Source organism: Elaeis guineensis, chromosome 8 (assembly GCF_000442705.2).
Source record: "Elaeis guineensis isolate ETL-2024a chromosome 8, EG11, whole genome shotgun sequence".
Classification (NCBI taxonomy): Eukaryota; Viridiplantae; Streptophyta; class Magnoliopsida; order Arecales; family Arecaceae; genus Elaeis; species Elaeis guineensis.
The window spans coordinates 8,026,456-8,048,650 of NC_026000.2; the positions used below are offsets into that span (position 1 = coordinate 8,026,456).

At 37.6% G+C, this 22,195-nt stretch overlaps 1 protein-coding gene and 1 long non-coding RNA gene across 5 annotated transcripts; both read right to left on the minus strand.

Annotated features, from left to right (window-relative positions):
* Nucleotides 1–414: 414 nt before the first annotated feature.
* Nucleotides 415–14,495, minus strand: LOC105050440 (pumilio homolog 5). Of its 3 annotated transcripts, none has more exons than XM_073261904.1 (11): nucleotides 14,250–14,495; nucleotides 13,379–13,468; nucleotides 12,253–13,133; nucleotides 9,827–11,262; nucleotides 9,580–9,721; nucleotides 9,329–9,436; nucleotides 5,720–5,932; nucleotides 5,494–5,604; nucleotides 2,672–2,866; nucleotides 907–1,078; nucleotides 415–784 (listed from the first exon to the last, which is right to left on the minus strand). In XM_073261904.1, the coding sequence occupies exons 3-11, from the start codon at nucleotides 12,898–12,900 to the stop codon at nucleotides 762–764; spliced, it is 3,048 nt and encodes a 1,015-aa protein (XP_073118005.1). In that variant the 5' UTR covers nucleotides 12,901–13,133; nucleotides 13,379–13,468; nucleotides 14,250–14,495; the 3' UTR covers nucleotides 415–761. The 3 variants fall into 3 exon arrangements, with proteins under 3 accessions (XP_073118005.1, XP_010928760.1, XP_010928761.1); XM_010930458.3 differs by having other exon boundaries at nucleotides 13,379–13,497; XM_010930459.3 differs by lacking the exon at nucleotides 13,379–13,468.
* Nucleotides 14,496–17,226: 2,731 nt separating this feature from the next.
* On the minus strand, nucleotides 17,227–21,589 carry LOC105050439 (uncharacterized). Of its 2 annotated transcripts, XR_012143155.1 has the most exons (4): nucleotides 21,277–21,589; nucleotides 20,643–21,155; nucleotides 18,660–18,819; nucleotides 17,227–17,564 (listed from the first exon to the last, which is right to left on the minus strand). It is a non-coding gene; the product is annotated as an uncharacterized lncRNA (long non-coding RNA). The 2 variants fall into 2 exon arrangements; XR_002165284.3 differs by lacking the exon at nucleotides 18,660–18,819.
* Nucleotides 21,590–22,195: the final 606 nt, after the last annotated feature.

Below are 22,195 nucleotides of genomic sequence, written 5' to 3' on the forward strand. Positions count from 1 at the left end.
CTAAATCCTAGCACACAAATATAATAATCAGAGATTCCATCAACAGGAGGTTGCCTTGGGGTATCTTGTTCCGATTTGCAGTTTTTCCCCACAAGAATCAAAAATAGAGCTACCAGCTATTGATCAATTGCGCTGTTCTCCAAAAATCACTAATAACAAACTTTAAAAACCCTCAACATGCTGCTTACCAGCACAGCCAATTCCACAAGGACGGGGATCCTCTGCTGTGCCTGCGATGCCCTGCATTACTGCTATGCGCACTGCATGCATAGCAGCGGTGCAGGACATCGCACGCACCATCCAGCGTGCAATGGATGGTGCGCACAGCGCACTGCACGTGACCAAGGATCTGCACGCATTCGACAAATTATATCCTGATATATCATCTATGCTTCCAGGTCAGAGAGATCGGTATCTGTGTCCAATTTCTTATAGAATTAAGGGAAACTAATGGATGAACATACCCTCCACACAATGCGGTCCAAACTAGATATTGTATAAATACATTTACCATACCACCTTATATAAGTCATAACACATATAGAACACAATCTACTAGCTTTACAGTATCAAACTACCTACACTACAAGCCCTGACTTGAACATTCTGAAGGCAGTTTCAAGCTGCTCCTAAGAAAATTTTCCAAGGGAGAATCTCCAGGATTTGGTTTCTTTCCAGTATGAGCATAAGCTAAGAGCACTTATGTGAGCTCCACCTAATGCAACATATTGATCGGTGATGTGTCTACTGTAGCTAAACTTTCATGATTCAGACGCAGGGGCTTCTGCATGGGCGACAAAATGACTAATAGGATTAGTAAAAAGCTAAAAGCTACTTTACACAACCAACATTTTAAAAATATCAATATAGAAACCAAGATTTTAACATGAAGAAAATAGTACACACCTTCAACACATAGCTGTTCAACCCGAGCAACAATATGCTTCCCATACGTGTATTTCTTCAGGGCTTGCAGATGAACTTTTATGCGATTAAGCAAAACTTCACGCTGTTTATCAGAACAGGTTTCAAGGATCTTCTGAACCACATAGTTTGCAAATTGATCCTTCATCATTATCTACAGGATAAATGCCAGCATATAAAAACTTCAAAACCGTTAAGGGACCGTAAAGAATTCATGTAATATAAAGCACAAGAAAATTCCACAAAATGCATTTTATTATCCTAGGCCACGTGGAACTTACGTACAGCACAGCAGCGGTTGTTCCATTGTACAATTACAGTAAAAAAAAGAAAATAGAAGAAGTGTGCAAAGATATGCTATCAGAACAGAAAAGGACTCGTAGAAAAATTATTGTTGGATACTATAAAATGTCAATTAATTTTCTAAACCTCTTGAAGCATTGCCAACAAAGGATTGAGGAGAGAGATAATAAACAGATTCCAATAAATTCATCAACGAAATGGAGGAAAGAAAGTGAGGGTATCTTGATGCTTCTTTAAATTACATGGTAAAATAAATGATCACATTACATCTGTTTAATCAAACCATAAACCTTTTACACCTTCACCTCAGGATACAGTGAGTTGAAGCATTATATAACTCTTAAATATTAAGTGAAGCTGTTTTGGAATTGAAAAAGTATCTTTATATGAAACATTGATGCTCATGCATGCTGAATAGTAACTAGGTCCCAAAATGAATTCAGTAAGTATGGCGCATGATGCATCAGTCACATAACATCAGCAGGTTGCCTCTGATAACTTATAGGCCGAAAGTTGGATCACTTAATATAAGATAACCATGGTGGATAACATATCACAAATACAAAGATTACATGCTACATTGTGCTGCATCTATAACTAGTCCCTATAATGCATCCAATAAGTACATTGCATGGTGCATCAGTTGAAATAACATCAGCAGGCTGCCTTTGATGACTAGTAGGCCAAAACCTTGGATCATTTAATCTATGATCACCATGGTGGATAACATACCCCGGACACAATAAGCAAGGTTTTAAATCCTGTGGGACGGAGCTGTCCCGATTTTTTCATGAAACGAGACGTATTGCCGTCTTGTCCCATTCCGACACTTGGGATAGAGGATGTTCTAAGACGTCCCGTTTGAAATGCTGGGACGCTAGTGGGACGGCTCTATCCCAACACATGGGATGGTATCCTGTCCCGATGTCCCGCGGGACATCCCACTGGGACCTGAATCCTTGACAATAAGTATATTATATGCTCAGTATTTACAGCCTATATCAAGGTACAGCAGTGTATAAATACTTAGCATAACCACTACATGAAAAAATTGTAAGAGCATATTCTGGCAGTGGCCTCTTCTGATATGCTAGCATGGATTATTAAGGATGAGAGCACATAATTCTTGTTAGCAAATATAAGGTTTATCCTGTAATTTTGGTGATAAGAAGTGACAACCATCATCATTCTTCATCCATTTTTCCACTGATCATGAAATAGGAAGTATCTGACAACACATACCACATAACTAGCAAAAGCAACACATTTTTCAATTTTCTAGAGGGATCTGTCCTAGCAAGCATTAATTACATAATTGTAAAAATATGCAGATGACGATCATCAATTAATGAACAGTCTGTGGTGCCACTCAGGGGGGAGGGAGAAGCATAAATTGATTTGCTAGGGTTTCTTATTGGCATATTTCATAAGTCTACAAGCATACCAGTAAGTTATCGTTTCCTTCACTCTGTCCAACTATTTCCTCAATCAAGTGCTCCCGTTCTGCAGTATTACCGTGCTCAAGACACTTCTCAATAACATTAGATGCAAATTTATGCTGGCTCATTTGTACAACTTGTCCAGCTAGTTTGCTGATAATTTGGCTTTTTTCATGTGGCTTTCCCCTCTCCAAAACATGCTGCGAGTAAATGAACTTACATTAGACTTGGCTGTGCTGAACAAATAATAATTTCTTTTTACATTTCAAATATAAGATAAAAACAAATTAAAACAGACATGAAAAATATCAAAAAAAGTTTCTGAGCTGGTTCAAGAATACTTCTCCATAACAATAAGACGCACCAGATTTTAAAATATGTGCTATTATCTACATATGAGACATCCCAACACAATGGTCAAATGCAATAATAAGAAGCTAGTATTTGGGGTCCACTCATATCCTCAACACTAATTGGAGTAACAAAGTACAGAAGGAAAAGAGAAGTGGCGCGAATTGGTGGAAGCAATTGCTCCTGGAATCTCAAGTCTTTCAGGAAACTCGCAGCCACCTAAAAAGCTGATAAATGATATGCATATAATCTTTGGATTGCAAAATCTGCAGATTTCAAAATCCTTCTGCTTCTTCATCCTTCTTCCTGAACCCTCTTCATCCCTTCTTATGAGATATATCACATGGATTAGCTGGCTAGCTGTTCAAAAAGGCTTGTAAAGCATGAGGTGTCCTAACCTACTATTGAAAATATAATACTGATGAATCAATTTTAGGAAAATGTACTTAAGATGTATATTGCACCAATATGATGCACTTTAGCCTTTAAAAGCTAAAGATAAAATGCAGGAAGCAGGGGGGGGGGAGGGAAAAATTGAGGAGAAATAAAATGGGGCTCTGCAAAGACACCTTATGAGATAAACATCAAAACAATCTCTAGCTTCCCAAATGAATCTGTCCTTTCCAAATCCATATTTATAGTTCCAAGGACATACAAACAGCATAATTCATTGAATTCTAGAAGAAAATTTTCTGCACATGAATATCCGTTATGAAATCTAAAAAGTGGAAAACTTGTTGGCATATTTTTTGGCTGGTTTTTTCTACTACTACGTTCACACCGTTTCCAAAATTTGTGCCATCATTGGGTACTCCATTTTAGTGAGCCATCTATTGCATCCAACCACAGAGAGGGTATATGAATGCATAGGATAAATGACGTGTTTGGTAACATTGACCTCTCAAATTATAGCATTTATTGCTTTTAGTTCAACCTCAACATTTATAGACTATTCATGGTGACATCAGCAGAATTTTAAAAAAACAAGATTTTAGGTGTAACCAGACCATGACAATATCCCAGGAAGCAATAAAATGTGGTTATCAATAATAAAAAAGAGAAATTTGGGCCATATGAGGTTTGCTCATAAGAAGATGAATATCTAGATACTGAAAGATAAGTTCTCATCCCCTATACCAAAAATGATGCAAAGCATGAAGGCCAGTGCCAACACAGCCACATGAAACTACCAAGTGTTCTCCCCTGGCACAGGATTGTTCATTAGTAAATTTTAACATGACAATGAGGTTAATGTAAAGAGAATATGTTTGATGTCTTCTAGGATGGACACAATTAAAGCTGGAAGATCATCTTTATTTCAAGAAATCCATATTAAGTGGCTTCATAAAGGTGACCAGACACGGAAAATTAATGTGTAGATGGTATGGTATTGCTTTCCCCTGGAGGCTTGTTGACAAGTGAAAAACTCATTGGCGTCACATATAATAAAGCCTTGTATTTCACTGTTGGAAGTTTCCATATAATATCATATAATAAACATCAAAAAAAAAAAAAAAAAACTATAGCTACATGGTGGCATCAAAATTGAAAGTTAATTAACCAACAATTGCTCTAGATTAGGACACAGTTTGGTCACATGGCTTATATTAACATTTTTTTGCTCCTACATTTTACCTTCTTGTTTCTCTCCTCTCGTGAAAAACTCATGCCTTTAGCAATGTAAAGGACAAAAAAAAAGGACAAAAGCTTTTTCCCCCTTCAGAAGAACAAACGTAATTTATGAATACTAGCCACCAAATCAAAAGGATTGAATGTTGGCAGTTGCCATGTCATACCATAACCAAGATGTTATGAAACAAGAATTGTGAGATACTTGTGCACATATCATATTATTTTTGACTCATAATAAACTGAACCACTATACTAGTATAAATAGAAGAATAGATAAATAAAGTTCACTGTAACTAATTAAGATTCAAAAACAAGCCCATAGTCACGCATTTATTTGTTTAGATATGACTGATATGTACTCTATTTGCTTCAACCACAATTCCTCAAAAAAAAAAAAAAAAAAATCAACGCCAAGCATAGGAAACCATGTTTGGAAATGGTAAATGCAGAATTGAAAAGGGTAAAACAATTTTGGTTTTTAAGCATTATCCAGTCAATCATTTAGCATTAACAATAAACATTCCGAAACCACATGTTAGTACAACAAAACAACAGCAAAATTGATAAATTGGACTTTAAATGGAATCTTCAATGAAATACACATCAGGCTGTTTGCTTCTTCGCAGGTATTGTTTAAGTTACAAAACTAAGCATACATTGCAGGACCATTCCATAATGCCAGAATTGCAATAGAAAGAAAATGAGAACATTCCTAATCTGGACTTCGCAGAATTAGAAAACATCTTTCCTGAATAATAAGGATCAACAGGATAAAAGAAAGATTATTTGTCAATTTGACAGCAGAAATAGAACACATGGTGGGGAAAGGTGAAATGGACATCACCTGGGTAACATAATTGCCATACTGGTCTTGGGCAAGTTGGCAGGCTGATTGCAATATCTCATCCACAATGCACTGACTTTGCAAATCATCTGTACAGAACTCCAGGACTCTCTACATCATATAACACGAAAATATCTGCCTCAGAAAATCAAAGACAAAACAAGGTAGAGAACTCGAAGACAACAAGGGTGGGTAGAAAGTGAGGAATTATCTAGACTTTTCTTACCTGAATTACTCGGCAACCATATGGATGCATAGAAAGTGCTGCAACTTGACCACGAAAAGCAGAAATGATAAAACCAATTTTCCCTGTTGGTACACACTCAATGCACTTTTGTATGACATGGTTACCATTTTGATCACGTACACATCGCATAACATGTCCATCAAGTTCTAGGACAAGCTGTGTTTTCTGATCAAGATCAATGACCTCTAGGGCCTACAGTGAGCAGAACTAGAATCAGATAAAATACATTAACCTAGGTTACTTCAGATGAAATGATACAGTTTGATGATTTTCTTTCTCTGACAGAAACAGAGGGAAATTATGCTTCATATTTTATTTCATTTGATTCAACCTTTTTAACCAAAAAGGCTAAACTAACAAAAGTTTGAAAATAAATTCCTTCACATTTAAAGCAAACAAGTACTAATGGTCCCTTTTTTTTTATGACTCCCTCCAAATTCCCATGTTCCCTCTTAAGCTCTAATTTTCCCTTTGCAGAGAAGTATCCCAAACAAAATAACTCCTATAATCCTTAAATTTATAAATCCCCAAACCTCTGAAATGCTAACAAGTAGAAACTTTTAAATCAGGAGTAAAAACCTCCAGAGCACACTCCATAGTTTTGAATATGCAATATTAAAAATATAATCAAATGAATATTCACAGATAAGGATTGCTTTTACACATGTTCTTTCATATCAAGTCAATTAACTTCATACATACCTAATCACCAGCATCATACCCCAACTTTCTCTCAGTAGATGCTTTGGCGCCTCCAAATGCCTCATCCATGGTCATGTCCCACATCACCATCCTAGACCATGTTCCGGATGCAATGCCATGGCTATAAGGACCAATAAGCTGCTAACCTTACTCAATGTCTTGGGCCTTGAAAATAAGCCTAATTAGATCCAGCATCTTACCTGGGTTCCGGAACGAGACCACCAAAAGCTCTTTAGATCATTTAGATACATGTATGGCATATCTCTCTTTATATACAGAACATATTACACCCTTGCCTCTCCACCTGACGCTCACTGTTCTGCCTTGAGCTACCACCATACCACAGCCCCCATCCTGCCTAACAAACTCTTCCCTAACCTCCCACCCCCTCTTTTTTTTCCTCTCTAAACAGCCATAGGAATACCCAATACTTATTATTGTCGAGTTCACACTAGGGCATGGATGCAGGCATATAAGCCTAGTTCAGGTTCGGTTCCAACATGTGCTGGGGGTTTAGGTATGGACAGCATTGCCACCCCTTTGAATGTGACTCTTAAATTTCATATTTGAGCTCATACAAAAATCCAAGTGCAATGAATCCAATACTTGCACTATGTGCAAAGAGAAGCCAATGACTTGTTAATCACTTAATTGTACAGGAACCTACCTTTTCCAGATTATTCAGTGATTTTAGTTAGATAATCAGACAATCAAAGTTGCTAAAGGCTCAAGGTGCACTAAGGTGCTAAGATCTCTTGGAGCCTAGGCGCAAGGCACAACACAAGGCGTGTCTTAATGAATTCTAAACATATTTTATCAATTTCTGTCCTCTTCTATTTCTAATTGATAGAAACATAGCTATGGATGCAGCTAAAGAAGAAGACGAAGAGAGAGTATCAATTCAAAAACAGCTGGAAGGGGATGGCATCATGGCACCAGCGGTAACATACTGTTGCAACGGCACCAGTATTGGTGCCGGATACCAAAACCCTCTATATCAATATGTACCAACCGTAACGTCTGTACAATCGTACATGACCAACCGTACTGTAGTTTTTCCTTTCCATTTTTTTTTTAATGTTTTGTTTCAGTACATAAAATCTGTACTAGTACTGTACAAGATCAAATGGAAAATGAAACAGGATTTGGTACCAATATTTAAAACCTTGAAAAAGAAAAGGAGGAAGAGGACGAACAACAGATGAAGAATAGGAAGAGCGATAGCTGAAAAAAAGGAAGAGGAAGAGGAAGAACAACAGCTGAAGAAGAGGAAGAGGAGGAAGAGAACGACTAAAGGCAGAAAAAGAGGAAGCGAAAGAGCAACAGCTGAAGAAGAAGAACAGCAACAACAGCTAAAGAAAAGGAGGAGGAGGAGGAGGAGGAGGAACACGAGGAAGAGGAAGAAGAAGAGGAGGAGAAGAGGATGAATAAGATAGGATCATAGGAAGAAGAAGGAAAAATCAAGAAGAGTAAGTAGTAGGGCATTCCCTATTTTTGATTGGTCAGCAGCAGCAAACAAGAAGAAAAGAGAAGACAACCAATAAGAGGAAGAAACAAGGATTCTCCAATTTCTGATGGACCAGCAACTGCAAAGAAGAAGAAGAGAAGATCAAGAAGAACATGAAGAAGCAAGGCTTACCCTAGTTCTGATGGACTGCCAGCAGCAGAGAAGATAAAGAAGAAGAGGAAGAAGTAGGACGTCCAAAACACGAGAGGACTTGCCAAATGAAGAATTAGACAAGGAGAAGCTCTGGTCAGTTGGTTGGAGACCCAGATCCATTGGTTTCTCTCAATCAAGCAGTCAAAACCATTATTTCAAAAACTGCTAAAATGTGGATATCATACTGTTCCGGCATAAGGTTGCCAGGACACCAAAATGGATGTACCACTATGTCCTGATTGTACTGGTCGGTACCAGTGGTTCCATACTGACTGTATTAGTCAATACTAATGGTTTTTAAAGACATCAAATTCGGTACTGATACCACACTGTTCTGATAGAAAAATGGTACAGGGTTCCATAACAGTATTTAAAGCCATGTTCGAAACCCTAATCCACCTTTTTCTTGATGTCCTCCTATCTCCCTCTTTCTATCTTTCTCCCTTTGTATCCCAAATCTTGATCATGATCAATGGCTGAAATCTTAAAGTGTTGAGGCACATTTTTTTCTGTCTGGTTTTTTTCCAAGGCACTAAAAAGGCACGCTTGACTTACAAGGTGGAAGAATCAGACATGGAGAAGCTTCAGTCAGCTGGTCTAAGCCCTAAATCCATAAGCTTCACTCGATCAGGCACTGGAAACCCTAATCCACCTCTTTCTCTTGAAGTTCACCTATTTCCCTCTTTGTATGTTTCTCCTTTTGGCCACAAATCCCCAAATTTTGATCATGATCAATGGCTGAGATTTAAAAGTTCCAAGGTGTATTTTTCTGAGCATGGCCTTGTTTTAAGGTGCTAAAAAGGTACACCTTTTAAGCACCTAAGCAAAAGGGCTTTGCCTTGAGTAGGTGAGGCATGATGGTTGAGCTTCGCCTTCGCCTTGAGAACATTACACACTTACTGGTTTCTGCAGATAAAAATCCCTAAATTTTCAAAGGTAGAGCTATTCTCATAGCCACATGAAATACGGAAATTGATTAGTTTCAACAACCTACTTAACTATGAATCAGTAAAACAATTGTCAATTCTAGATACCTTAAACATTCATTGTAAATTTCTAAAATTAATGCATATTGCCAATCTATTTACATTCAAATGAGGGTTTAAATTTTTTCACAATGTTACTCGTTCATGGCATCCAAAAACACTCCAAATTTTAATAAACCAAATAAAAAGGATTAGAGTTGCAAAACTGATAGTCATAAGAGAGCATGAAGCATAGAGCACCTTTTGAATCACACGGCAGCCATACATCTGAAGACTCAATGGCAAGATATGGCCAGCAAGCTTATTCGCAAGTTCTTTCCTTTGTTCAGAACTTCCATGCTCAAAAAACTGTAAAGACAAAAAGTTGAGCAACGAGACCTTATCACATCCATAAACAAATTTTCAAGCATTCCACAATGATGAAACCACCAAATAATCATTTTATAATAAAATTATTATTTAAAATAAAAATACACATCAGAGCATTATACCTTTTGGATAACATAATTCCCAAAAACATCAACCATCAATGTTGAAGCGTGTGGAAGAACCTCTTTAAAGACTGATGCCTTCTCTTCCATACTACAGGTTTCTAACTTTTGCTGAATAAATCGACTCCCATGCTGGTCGGCACTGATGCCAAAAATATATGATCAATTATTCTACTAATTTATTATAGCTCCAACCATGAGGTCAAGATGAGAACAAAATCAAAAGGATCCAGAAATAATGACTTACCTGAATTCAACAATGCGTCCAGCAATATCAGATAGCTCATATCTACGAGCTTTGCTGGATTTTAACTCTTCCAGGAAAGAATATGATTTTGCATCATCAATTTTCTCACGCCCCCTTTCTCCCTGCCATCCAGAACAAGCACCTGCAGCTCTTCCAGAGCTGAATGGCAACCTAATATTATCATTTCTCCTTCCTGAAAAGTTTGTACCAGCCACAGGTGATCCTTGGTATACTGGACTAGCTAGTGGAGAGGTTGGGTATGGCATTAGCACACCCATATTTGGAGGGCTTCCAAAATAATTAGGACCAACAGTTCCCCCTTTTCTAGCATTCGATGCATTCACACCACCAGTACTAACAATCTGGAGCCTCTGATCAGGTGAATATGGAGAAAATGATGGCCCTTTATGTGGATCATAATTAACCAGTGTGCTTCCAATGGCATTTCCCCTGGATACCATTGCATCATACGAACCCGCACCAGCATATGTGTCTACAGAAGGATGCTGAAAGTAAGGCACATATAAAGGATCAGGAAAAGTAGGCTGCACTGCTACACCAACTTGTCCATAGATCTTATAGAAGTGTTGTAAATCAACTCCAGGAACAACATTCCCCCCAGTGGCAACTCCAGAAGCTCTAGCATTGAAATTTGGACTCCCAGGACTGTCAAATGGCACAGAAATAGCACTATGAGAAGGATAGCCAGATATTAATGGTGGCAAGACTGGGGTGTTAAATGCATATCCACTTATGCCAAACTGAGGAGGAAATAGGCTGGAAGGTTGCAAATTAGGATAATATGGAGTTCCATAAGCAGATGCAGAAGCATATAAAGGTGGTGTGATGCCAGTGGACTGCAGTACTGGCTGTACTTCAACTGAGGATGACTTTGATTGCCCATGAGAAAAATGATCCGCAGGAGGATGATGCACTCCTTGAGGCATTATTTGAGACTGATCAATCTGTGGTTGAGATGAGCCTTGTGCATGCAAGCCAATTTGTTGAGGATGTTGCCATGCACGCTGATTTCCGTGTCCATCATTAGATATCTTTAAACTCTTAATGTCATCTTTGACATTGCCAATATTTGAACCAACCAAACCACTAGGTACAACACCCCCATCCAAATTGGTATCATCACTGCTTGAGCCTCCTCTTAGGCTTGAGTGGGGGCTTACTGTTCTGCTAGAGGATGTGGATGATGGAACTGAGACTGCAGCAAGATCGCCATTTGACATTGAGTTGATTGAATGCACGGCTGGGATAGGTGTACAAGCACGACCCCCCACAGTGAATGTTTTCAACTCTGTATTAGAAGAATCATGCACAAGGTTGACAAAGCCATCTGAATCAGCGGCTTTTTCTTCCATCCTGCGACTTGATGAGCAAGCCTGATTATTATATACAGGAGATGGAGTCCGAGGAAAATCCTCCTGAAAGATTAAAGTAGCAAAGCCTCAAATATCCAAATTGTTAAACCATAACCCATATCCACATTTACGGGTAACAATGTATCAAAACTGATCTATAAATAGTGTGTCCAAAAAGACCTATCTTCAAGCTTTAGGACAAAATTTTATATATAGAATCTGACCATACCTTACTTCACATTGCAATTATGGCAATCACCACAGTCAATGAGCACATGGTAAGCAGATGACAACTGATTCATGGTTCCAAAATGTTCAGCCAGAAAAGAAATGTTTTCATAAAATGTTTCAGTTCTGACCTACCAAAACAAGGTATATACATATTTTAACCCCCGGTTAGGTTCATTTCAAACAAAACGTGTGCAGTTTCATAAGGAATATATGGTTATGGATGAAAGCAGGCAGTTTTAATTTTGCTTTATTCCATAGTATATTATTTTAGTTGGAATCAGTCCGAATCCTCAAAAATATATAAACAATAACACAATGTATGACTATATAACAATAATGATTTGATAGATGATCCAGGTTGATCACATGAATATCAGTAAAATATAATTTTATCGTAAAAATTCACATTGCCAATTTAGACTAACTTGATTAGTCACCACATATGCAATTACTATGACTCATGATAAAAATGCTAAAAAGCTAAACATTTGTTATTTGCTTAAGTCATGGTCCAACAATTGTCAAATTGTTAAAAGAATCCTGATTACTTCTGGTTTCAATATAATGTAACATGTTCTCTTACACATTATCTCAGCCAAAACCATCTGAAATGTATGAAGCAATGATTTTTTCAACCTTCGTCAGGCCAAAATTTGTTTCAAGACCAAAAATCTAGATCACAAACAGGATATCTGATGCTGAAAAGAACACAAAGTGACATATTTCATAAAAGACAAATATTATGTCTTTGTTAACGCAAGATAGGTAAACATTTACATAAGAAGCATGCCAGAAAATTTACTAACTAGATAAGTACATTACCTGTATCAAATCTACAAGGCTTTTATGGCGCCCCTGCAAAGGTGATGTGAATTGTCCTGGTATAATATCAGCATTTTTGTCCTGCCAATTGTTAGTTTCTAGTCTAGGTGACCTATCATCTTCAGGTTCCTCCTTATGGGTAGAGAGGGTAGGTCGAGAGATAAACAAGGACGCATTGCTGCTGTCATCAAAGGAAGGCATTCTCCAACTGTCCCCAAACCCAGTAACATGGTGCATCAGATGCCGGTTCTCCCGTGAGGTAAGAGGTGGAGGAAGCCTTGGGTTTAAATTCACATTGGAGCAGTAGTATGCTAAATAAGCTGGATGGGCACGGCTTTGCTCTTCCGACTCAGAATCTCCAAATGTGTTGCCTAAGTTTTCCAAGCTACCATCAACACAAGAGGATTGCAGGTCTTTCAGGATATCAAATGCTGCACGAGAACCTTCCACACTGGGAGGCGCACTTCCACTGCGGCTAGGGCCAGCAGTCTTTCTGTTTCTATGATATCTGTGCCCCTTGAAAAGAAGCCCCAAATCTTCTGCAGCTACACTACCTGTAGACGAAGAAAATGTTGCAGTATCCTTGCTCACGGGCCAGTTTCCAGCATCAGTGCTTCCTAATAATCTCAACGGATTCTCTGTCGCCATTTATTTCCAGAAGCTAGTTATTTTACAACAGCCTCTAAATATTTGTAACATCAGATTTTTTTGCACTGTTAGGCAATCATGTCACTCCTTGCTGCTTTTGGTTATAATTCCTGTGAACTCCACTTAAATTTTGTATATAACGGCCTAAAACTTCAATGCTGCAGTACAGTCACACCAGTTGATGTGCATTTACATATTCACACGAAAATTGATTCGAATAGGGGATCAAATGCCTGGCAAGACAAATATACACCACAAAGACAGGAAATAAACATCAGTCATCCACATAAACTAGCCAACAATTACATCAACAACTTCAGCAGGTTCACTAACATGTTTAGTTTTGAAAGAGAAAGCTAGCAAACTCACAAAAAATTTGTTATTCTACAAATATAAAAGTGACTGACTGATTCCCTCAAAGGAGAAACAAGTGCAGAATATCGGCAACCAGAAAGTGCACTTAGGAAAGAATTCTTACGTGCAGTGCCACAAACAGAAGGAACCTCTCAGCATGATAATTGGTCATCATTGATCAGAACTCAGACCTCGCCATATCCTTAGCAGCGCACTGATCAGTGTGAGCTTACTCATTGAGAACTAAAGTTTCATAGGGAAACAAGGAACATTAGCTAGGAAAACTATTTTTAGTGAAATAGTGAAATTGATAGCACAAGTGCCCCTCATGTATTGAGAGGCAGGGAATCTACACAAATCACTATAAAAGGAAAATCATCCATACTACTAGGCTACGGAGATGTCCTCCATTTGTGTTACATAAGACCATAACCTGTAACTATTGCTGGGAAACAGAACAAAAGAGTGGCAGAGGATCCAATTGTAGAAACAAGGAAAAAGTCAATCATAACAGGCTGGAAGTACATTCATCAAATCTAATCTATAACATATCCAAGACCTGAGGCAATAAAGAAGTCGCCTATCTTACAATATACCTAAATTTCATAATCAACAAACCTTTCGATACCCCAATATATAGAATAATAGAGACTAAACCCTTTTGACAGCACAAGTTCTACAACTCAAAAGAGATTTCCACATCCTGATCACACCAAACGTTCCATGCGCCCCAAAATCAGAAACCGACACCCAAAGGAAACGAAACAAAGAAAGAAAAGACGTTGTCCCACTCCCAAAGGCTCCAAGCGAACAACCCAAGAAAGAGACCACCATCTCTAATGCCTCCAACCCAATTAACACCCTGAAGAATCAAACAAACGCTCCGAGGGCAAAGAAACCGCAAAGAACCCAGCAACAAGAGCTGATTAGCGAACCCTAAGACCATATTCGATAGCAGAAAGAATCGACTGGGAACAAGAAGAGAGGATCCTCACCTGCTTCCTTGGCGAGGAGAAACCCTAGCACTCGCGGGACCGCCAAGAATCCAGGAACAGTGATTTCTTGAACCTTTTGTTCCCTTTCCACTCTCGACTCAAAGAAAGAGGTAAAAAGAGGAAACGAGACGGAGGCCTTCTCGCTCGGTCTCACGGCCTCTCTCTATCTCTCTCTCTCTTTATTTCTTTCTATGCTCGAAACCCAGAATGTCACTTCTAAAACCCTCAATTGCCGGGCTTTTGGAAATTTCTGCGGCAGAGCGACCGAATGAGCCAACTGCCCCCTAAGCAAACCCTCCCCAACGTCCCCCGCGTTACACCGGAAGGAACACTGAATGGACCGCGATGATGGCTTCAGACCTGGTCTTGATGCGTGGCAGAATTGGGAATCTTATAAAAGAGAGGAGTATTATTGGTACACTGCAATGGTTTTCTGAAATCCTGGGCGACTTATTTAGTAATTACCTAATTAAGATTAAATATAATTAAGGGGACTTCTTCAACCATTAGGAGGGACTTAATTACGACTAGTTTCCTTTATCAATTATTTAATTTCCTCGAGAGTAACGCCTTGAGAGGGCAGGACGACAAGGGTACATACGTAATTTTAGATCGAATGGTGGGCCCAGGTGGGCGGGGCGAGAGCCATACGGCGGAATTAAATGCCGGGCGGTGACGTTATGAGATCAGGACCGTACGATGAGCGGCAGAGATTCGACCTCGGGCCTCTTCTGAGTCTTCTCTCTACTGTAATCTGATCGGGATAGAGTATCGCAGAAGGAGGCTTGGGGCGGGGCCCTCCGGGACACGTGGTAGATATATACGAAGCCAGGTGTCGAGAATTCAGGACAGAAGGCCCTTGTCCTTTCTGAACGACCCCCTTTCCCCGGTGATGCTACGGACGGCTGGGGCATCACGTGTCGGACCGCATATTTGTCTTCGCCATGGGCCGACACACGTGGCATCGCATCGCACGTGTACTGGGAATGATGAGAGCGCACGAGCGAGAGAGGGTGGGGTTTTTGGGTGGCAATGATGGTTCCAATCTAGAAGCGAGTGTGGTGGCTGGGCTTGCAATCATAGGGGCCAGCTGCTTCAGATCACCGGACAAACGAGACGGGATTGGTGGGAGTTTGGAGAAGAGGAGAGAAAACAGCAAAAAGAGGTTGGTTTGAGTTCCCATAGTGGAATGGTGCAACTTGTGATAACCTTTTAGAAATCCACAATCCACGCAGATAGAAAAATAATTGACGGTAAAAATTAATTTTATAAAAAAATATATAATAATAAAATTGACATCATATATTTTTATTTATCTATCTACCTATATATATTCAATTCTTCATATGCTTTTCTATCTAAGATTGTCAATAAATAAAAAATCAAAAATAAGTAGCATCCTAAAATGATTCGATGTCTCTACCTATATCTCAACCCACATATAGTTCTAGTTCATTATCATTATCATGGATAACTGGCTTAGAATTCATCTATTTAACATTATTTTTATTCTCTATTTTATTTTCAAAAATCAAATAATAAGATTAAACTAAACTAAATAATATATCATAAAATTTTTCATTTTTAAAAAATATTTATCATTTTTAAATTTTTTTGCGGCAAAAATTTATTTTAAGAAAATAAAAATAAAATGCAATAAATGGTAGGTGTTGCATGCAAATGTCGTCTCCAACGTTAACATCCATGCGGTACATCACTAATATATAGTGAAACATAAAAAATTAAATATAAAGGAATGTTTTTTTATTTTGATAAGTGAATGAGTTACCCTTCCTTACCCTAAGAAATAAAAATAACGATAGTGCCTAACAGCTCCCTAGTTATCATCTGGTTGGCACCTCTCTCATTAATATTTACACATGAAAATGTCTAAAATTCCGGTTAGAATTGAACATCATATTGCGACTCAAAAATAATTAAGCTTCATGTACTGTACTTGCAAACACAGTAGGCCACCCAGTCCAAATCATCTGGGCAACACCAAGACAAGTGTCCGGTGGCCTAAAAGGAGTTGACGAAGCCCATCCGTGATTTGTATCTACCAATAGACCTTTTTTTGGTTGGGGGGTGGGGTAGGTATAAATCTACCAATAGACTTTGACACGACAAAAATCTTCTGAAACTACAAGTAGCAATCACACTTTATCAGACGTTTCAAACCATAATGGCTATAAGGCCCTCAAAGCAATATGAGATGGGACCCAATAACCAAGGGATACGCCAGGAACCTCATATGATCAGCTACCCCCTTGATATACTAGGTGGGATTACCGGCCAGGTTTGGGTTGCAATCGATCATGTCCATATCGAAACACACAATATATTTGCGAGATCCAATCGAAACCTAAATCCAATTAAAACTCTACAACATGCCCGACATTAGATTCAGAAAAGATCAAGTATGGGATTTGTGTTTTTGGTAGAAATCAAGCATTATCATGTTGTTTGGTGACATTTTTTGTCTATTTTATATAAATTAATGCATCCAAAATGCTATCTCATGAACTATGTAGCAAAAATAAAATAAAATAAAATAAAATAAAACAAAAATATAAAAATTTGTATCTGCAATAGGGCATCTATTCAACTATATCGATGCAATCAAAAGGCACGAAGCACAAAAAAGATCGTACGATAATGAAAAAGGTAAAATTTAGGAATCTCTATCCAATTGAACTAACAAAGAATATACAGTGACAAGGAGCATGCAATGTCACAAATGTAGTTAAAAGCCTATGCGGATGAAAGCGAAAACTAGTGTGAGAATAATAAGTCAGTAGAACAAAGAGCAACATGACAGCCAAAAAGATTAAAGAAAAAACTCCACAGTTTAATAACACAGCCTACTATAAGTGCGGTCAAAATTAACTGAAGCATGCGTGAACCAATCGTGAAAGCCAAACCAAAATCCCATGGCAATTACTCCTATGTTCATACCTGGAACCACAGATTGACATTCCCAAAAGTGAATTTTCAATTTATATCATAACTGACAAAGCTCAGCAAAATTCTAATGTACGGTACAAGTGATTGAAATTTATTAAATTAGATTACAAAATCAACGGCAACAAATTTATAATTTCTGATGTATGGTGGAATAAATTCAGCACAAACTGGCAAGTTTTTAGTCTTCTTCATATGTACCACCATCTTCAGAACCATTTGTCCCTCCCAACAGTGACAAGAATATAATAACCGCAACAAGCTGTGTTGCGAGGAACCGTTTCGCTCTTCTTCTAAAGGTTTTCTCTTCCTCTGTCCCCTCCCTTTAAACCTTTGGCTTGGGCTTGAAACCTGAAAAGGCAGAGTCAACACAATGAGGTCAATCGTAGTATTAAAGAAGCAGGATGTAGTTACTAGACTGAATGGATGAACTCTTGAATTACGTTAACGAGAACTAAATTTATCAAGTAACCAAGATATCCAATGAAGGTGCTAGCAGATAGGATTAGTTGAATACAACATATAAGAATGGAACTAGAAGCAATACAAGATACAAAGGACCCATTTTCTTATTCCCTTTTTTTGTTTACAAAGATACAAATAAATGTTGAGCAACTTTCAAGTGACAACAATGATTTATTTATTTACCTCATGCCAAAAGAAAAAGAAAGTCAGTATTCAACTAGTATCTCAAATCATGTTCAAGTACACTTCAGGACCTTTAAAGATCAAAAGGTAACAAGTATTTGCATGGTTAATATAGTTTTTCGATGGTTCATTCAAGTAATTCATGCCAAATTAAGTTTCTGACATATCATTGATGGGACCATGGATGCTACAGATTACAGATAGTTGTAAATATTTTTATCAAATGCTTAAACTTTCTGTTGGCTGCATGCTTCATGAACTTTGGAAGGCGACTTGTTCTGTAGTTGAACGCATAAAATGTGATACTTTCAACATAACCTGCCAAGCTAGAAATAGCCAAATATGTCCATAATGACAAGGATAAAACAATATAACAAAAGACCGTAAAATTTTAATTCCTGCAGATATCCAGAATTCTTAATAATGGAGGTCTCATAACATCTGAGATGCCCTATTAAGCAATGCTTGGAACAAATTGAGCTTAAATTAATCACCTGGATCTAAATATCCACAAGTCTTATTCTATCTATTTGGACACAGCTTTATGAGCTCCTCCATCTTTCATTATAAAGACGAAATACACCTAACTATCAAGAACCCAAACAGTAGAGGGAATTAGAAATTATGTTAAAAAATTAAAAAAAAAAAAAAGGTGTCATCCTGCAAGGATATGTATAACACTAAGATTCTATTAATAATAACAAACAAGTGAAATATTCTATAATTAGCATCATTGTTACAAATCATGCTCAATAATATCAAAAACAAAGCAAGGTTATTGGTTCTGTTTTATCTTACTCCATCCTGAGGAGGGACATTTTCTAGGCATTATGATGTTGATGCATCAAATGGACAGACTGGTACTGACGATGATGATGAACTAGCTTCCAGAAAGTCATTCACCAGATATTCAGCATGATTTACTAGATTGTCATGCTTTAGAGAATGCTCCACAGCACTGAAGTATCATGTGTAATATCAAATAAAAACAAGAAAAAATCAAGAGTTGGAATGAATCAAATGCATAGAAAATGCAACCAGTTTGACTGCTTGGAACTAAACTAGCTTTCACAGTAACTGCAGAGTAACACAAATGACAAGGACAACAAATGAAATTACAGCAGCAGGTAAATTGAAGGAAAAGGGACTTTTCAAGAAGAATAAGATTATAATAATATTAAAAGATAAGTGTCTTGTTGTTGCATAGCAATCTAACATAAACAAACTGAAACTACCTTACATTGGAACCATAACAATAGCAGTTTTTATGATTAAAGACCCCATAGCCAACACTAGCACACTGAAGAACTTAACAAAACATACGGATAGTCATTCAGTGGCACTTCCATATCTTGGTTCATTCCATGATCCACATCCAGTGATTGCATAAGAAACAAATAATTTCCTTCCACCCAAAAAAGTCCTCATCATTCAGAATATAAACTTAAAAACAATCAAAACCTCTCTTCACCATCAGCCCAACCAAAGATCACAACTGTATTTTAATCTTCTGTTATGAGAGACACAGGACCTTTACATTTTCTTTTTCCTTTTTTTGGCAGCAAAAAGAACCTTTAGCTAATTAGTCCACTGAATGGAATTAGGTTTATTCTTCCAGTTTCAAGGATCCTCTTGAATTATTCTTGTCACTTATAAATCATGAACCTAAAGAGGACAGCAGTCACCTAACATTTGTATAGCTAATGCTGATATTTCTACAACTATGGGAAAAAAATTAATTTACAACTACTATAGTAAATTACCATAATGAATATAGGCGATGCAATCACAAAACCAGCAAATCATGTTAAAGACGCAACCAAGAATATACCCGAAAATCCATGAATTGAACTGAAAAAGTATTGGACGAGCTCGAGTGAGTGCATGATCAATTTGATCACTATGTGGATAAAGATAACTTACTCCTGGGAAATCTCTAAGTTGATGTATCCACCATTAGATCAGAAAAAGATCACCCTGCAACCAACTGATCAAGTGGAAAATGTGCTTCCATCCCCTACTATATTTTGAAGTAGAAATTACTTTGCTATTGGCATAGCTTGCAAAAAAAGGGGCCACAAGTTGTTGTGTTTGAGCCTATAACGTTAAAGTTGCAGATCTTATACCTCAACCACAAAGTGGCTGGTATTCTTGGAACCAACTTCACCATGAGCCAAAATCCAGGATTTACAGAACCTGCAAACTGCATATTGTGATATTTCCAATTTCCACTCCTAAGTTGTGATGTAAAAGAAGTATATATATTCGACATTTCAAGATACAGATCGAAGAATTCTTGGCACGAGCGTTACTGGCTTTCACTAGATTGAAGGCATGCATTACACGCCAGTTAGAGTAGTACACCTAAGGCCTTGAAAAAAGTTCAACCCTGCTTGCAGACCCATCAAAGGCATTTGTGATGCAGAGCTTGGTTGACAAATTTTATTAAAACAAAATGTTAAAGCACATCAGAATGACCCTTTTTTTAGTATATAATTAAGTACACCAAGGGAAGTCTATAAAGCAGTCAATACCCTTAGATATTCAATTAACTTAGAGGAAGCTCAAACAATAATTGCATGCCAGAATAAGACTGCACCCGTATAAATAATTGCATTACAATAAACTGGATTCTTGAATAAATTGACAAGCATTAAAAAACAGGAAATCAACATCAAAGATTTAAGAGTCTAACAGAAAAAATTCCTATGATATTTGAATGGAGTGAAAAACATCTCAAGGAAGTAACTAAAAGTTAATAAGAGCTGAATCAGGATTTACCTTCGGATACCGATTTACCCGCTTCCTGCAATGGCTGAGAAATCATCTTGTCAAAGAAGAGCATCCTCTCGCAATATTTATCGTACAATGTATCAAATCCACATCATGGATACCCATCTTCCTCAGCTCCTTCAGCAGCCTCTTCCTTTCATTCGTAATGAAATCACGGTCATCATCTTCTTCGTCCACAGGTGGATCAGCAGCAGCTGCCTTCAGCACCGAATCCGAGGCCTCAACGTTTGGTTCCTTTGAGGCCACTTTTGATTTCAGGGTTCAGATCATCTTATGGTTTTGTTTTGCGAGCTCTTCTTTTTTTTTTTCTCTTTTAAAAAAAAAGTCCAATTCAACCTTCTTCAAAAACCTAGATCACAAACAAGATTGTTGGCGAAGCAAGAACGAGTAAATTCCTCCTTTTCCTTCCAAAGATCCCAAAAGGGAATCATTCTTTTCCCCAGAATTAATACGGATCCACCAAAGCCTCTTACAGTCTTGATTCCTTCAACTTCCAAAGCCCTAGAAAGGTAGATATACAAAATAAGGAGGTGGTCTAAACTTGGACAACAGAAGAGAATAAAGAAAGAAAAAGGAAAATCCCTGGAAAAACAAATGAATTGGATTAAATCACGGCACTCACGCAGAGAAACAAAAGAACACCTCCAAATCCCCACAATGGGGCAGTATCGACGCAAAAGAGCCCTCAAAACAAAATCTCAAAACCCTGAGATTCCCAATTGCCCATGGTACCTCCTCCCCGCCATAAATGCAACCAAAGAAGCCCATGCGATAAAAACGCTCCCAATCTTTAGAAACGATAACTCGCCTCGGGACCCTGGAAATCCGAACCAGAAACAGAAAAAATCCGAATGCAGAAACAAATTGCAGGGGACAGCTAACAAAGTTGGTAAGAGAAATTCTCCGTGCATCGAGGATGGTGCAGAAAATCGAATGTACCGTTTCATCCGTTTGGATTAGATAGTCATCATTTTTAAATATATATTTAATATTTATAAATTATTTTTTTATTTAAAAAATTTATATTTTTATTTTTTAAAAAATTTATGAGATTTTCTGACGTAATATAATCCAAGATGCCATGACATGAACTCAGATATCATAATATAAAAGAGATATTTTTGTTCAATCACGATTTTTTCGTTTAAAAATTTTGAATAACGAAAATACTCCTGTTCTTTAGAAAAATTATGACATTCTCTACATATTATAGACATAGGATGTCATAATATAGATATAAAATATAATAATTTTTTCAAATAATAAAAATATTTTCATCATATAAAATTTTTAAACAAAAAAATTGATCTGTAAATATTAAATATATGTTAGAAAATGATGACTACGTCGATCAATCGGATTAGACGGTACACTCCACGTCAAATTTTTTACACCACCCATAATACATAGAGAATTTCGCAAGTTGGTAAGATCTTTGGCATGACCATATCATGTAATCTAGCCCATTACATAAAGGCCTTTCTTAGAAAAATTTTTTGTGCATCGCGAGCGGTGCAAAAAATCCAACATAAATGCATCGT

Coding starts and splice junctions, on each gene's coding strand:
- LOC105050440 (XM_010930459.3), bottom strand. CDS start 12,900: ATGGCGACAGAGAATCCGTTGAGATTATTAGGAAGCACTGATGCTGGA. Junction 5,933..9,328: donor GCTGCCGTGTGATTCAAAAG/GTGCTCTATGCT, acceptor TGCTCACTGTAG/GCCCTAGAGGTCATTGATCT. Junction 2,867..5,493: donor ATGGCAATTATGTTACCCAG/GTGATGTCCATT, acceptor ATTTACTCGCAG/CATGTTTTGGAGAGGGGAAA.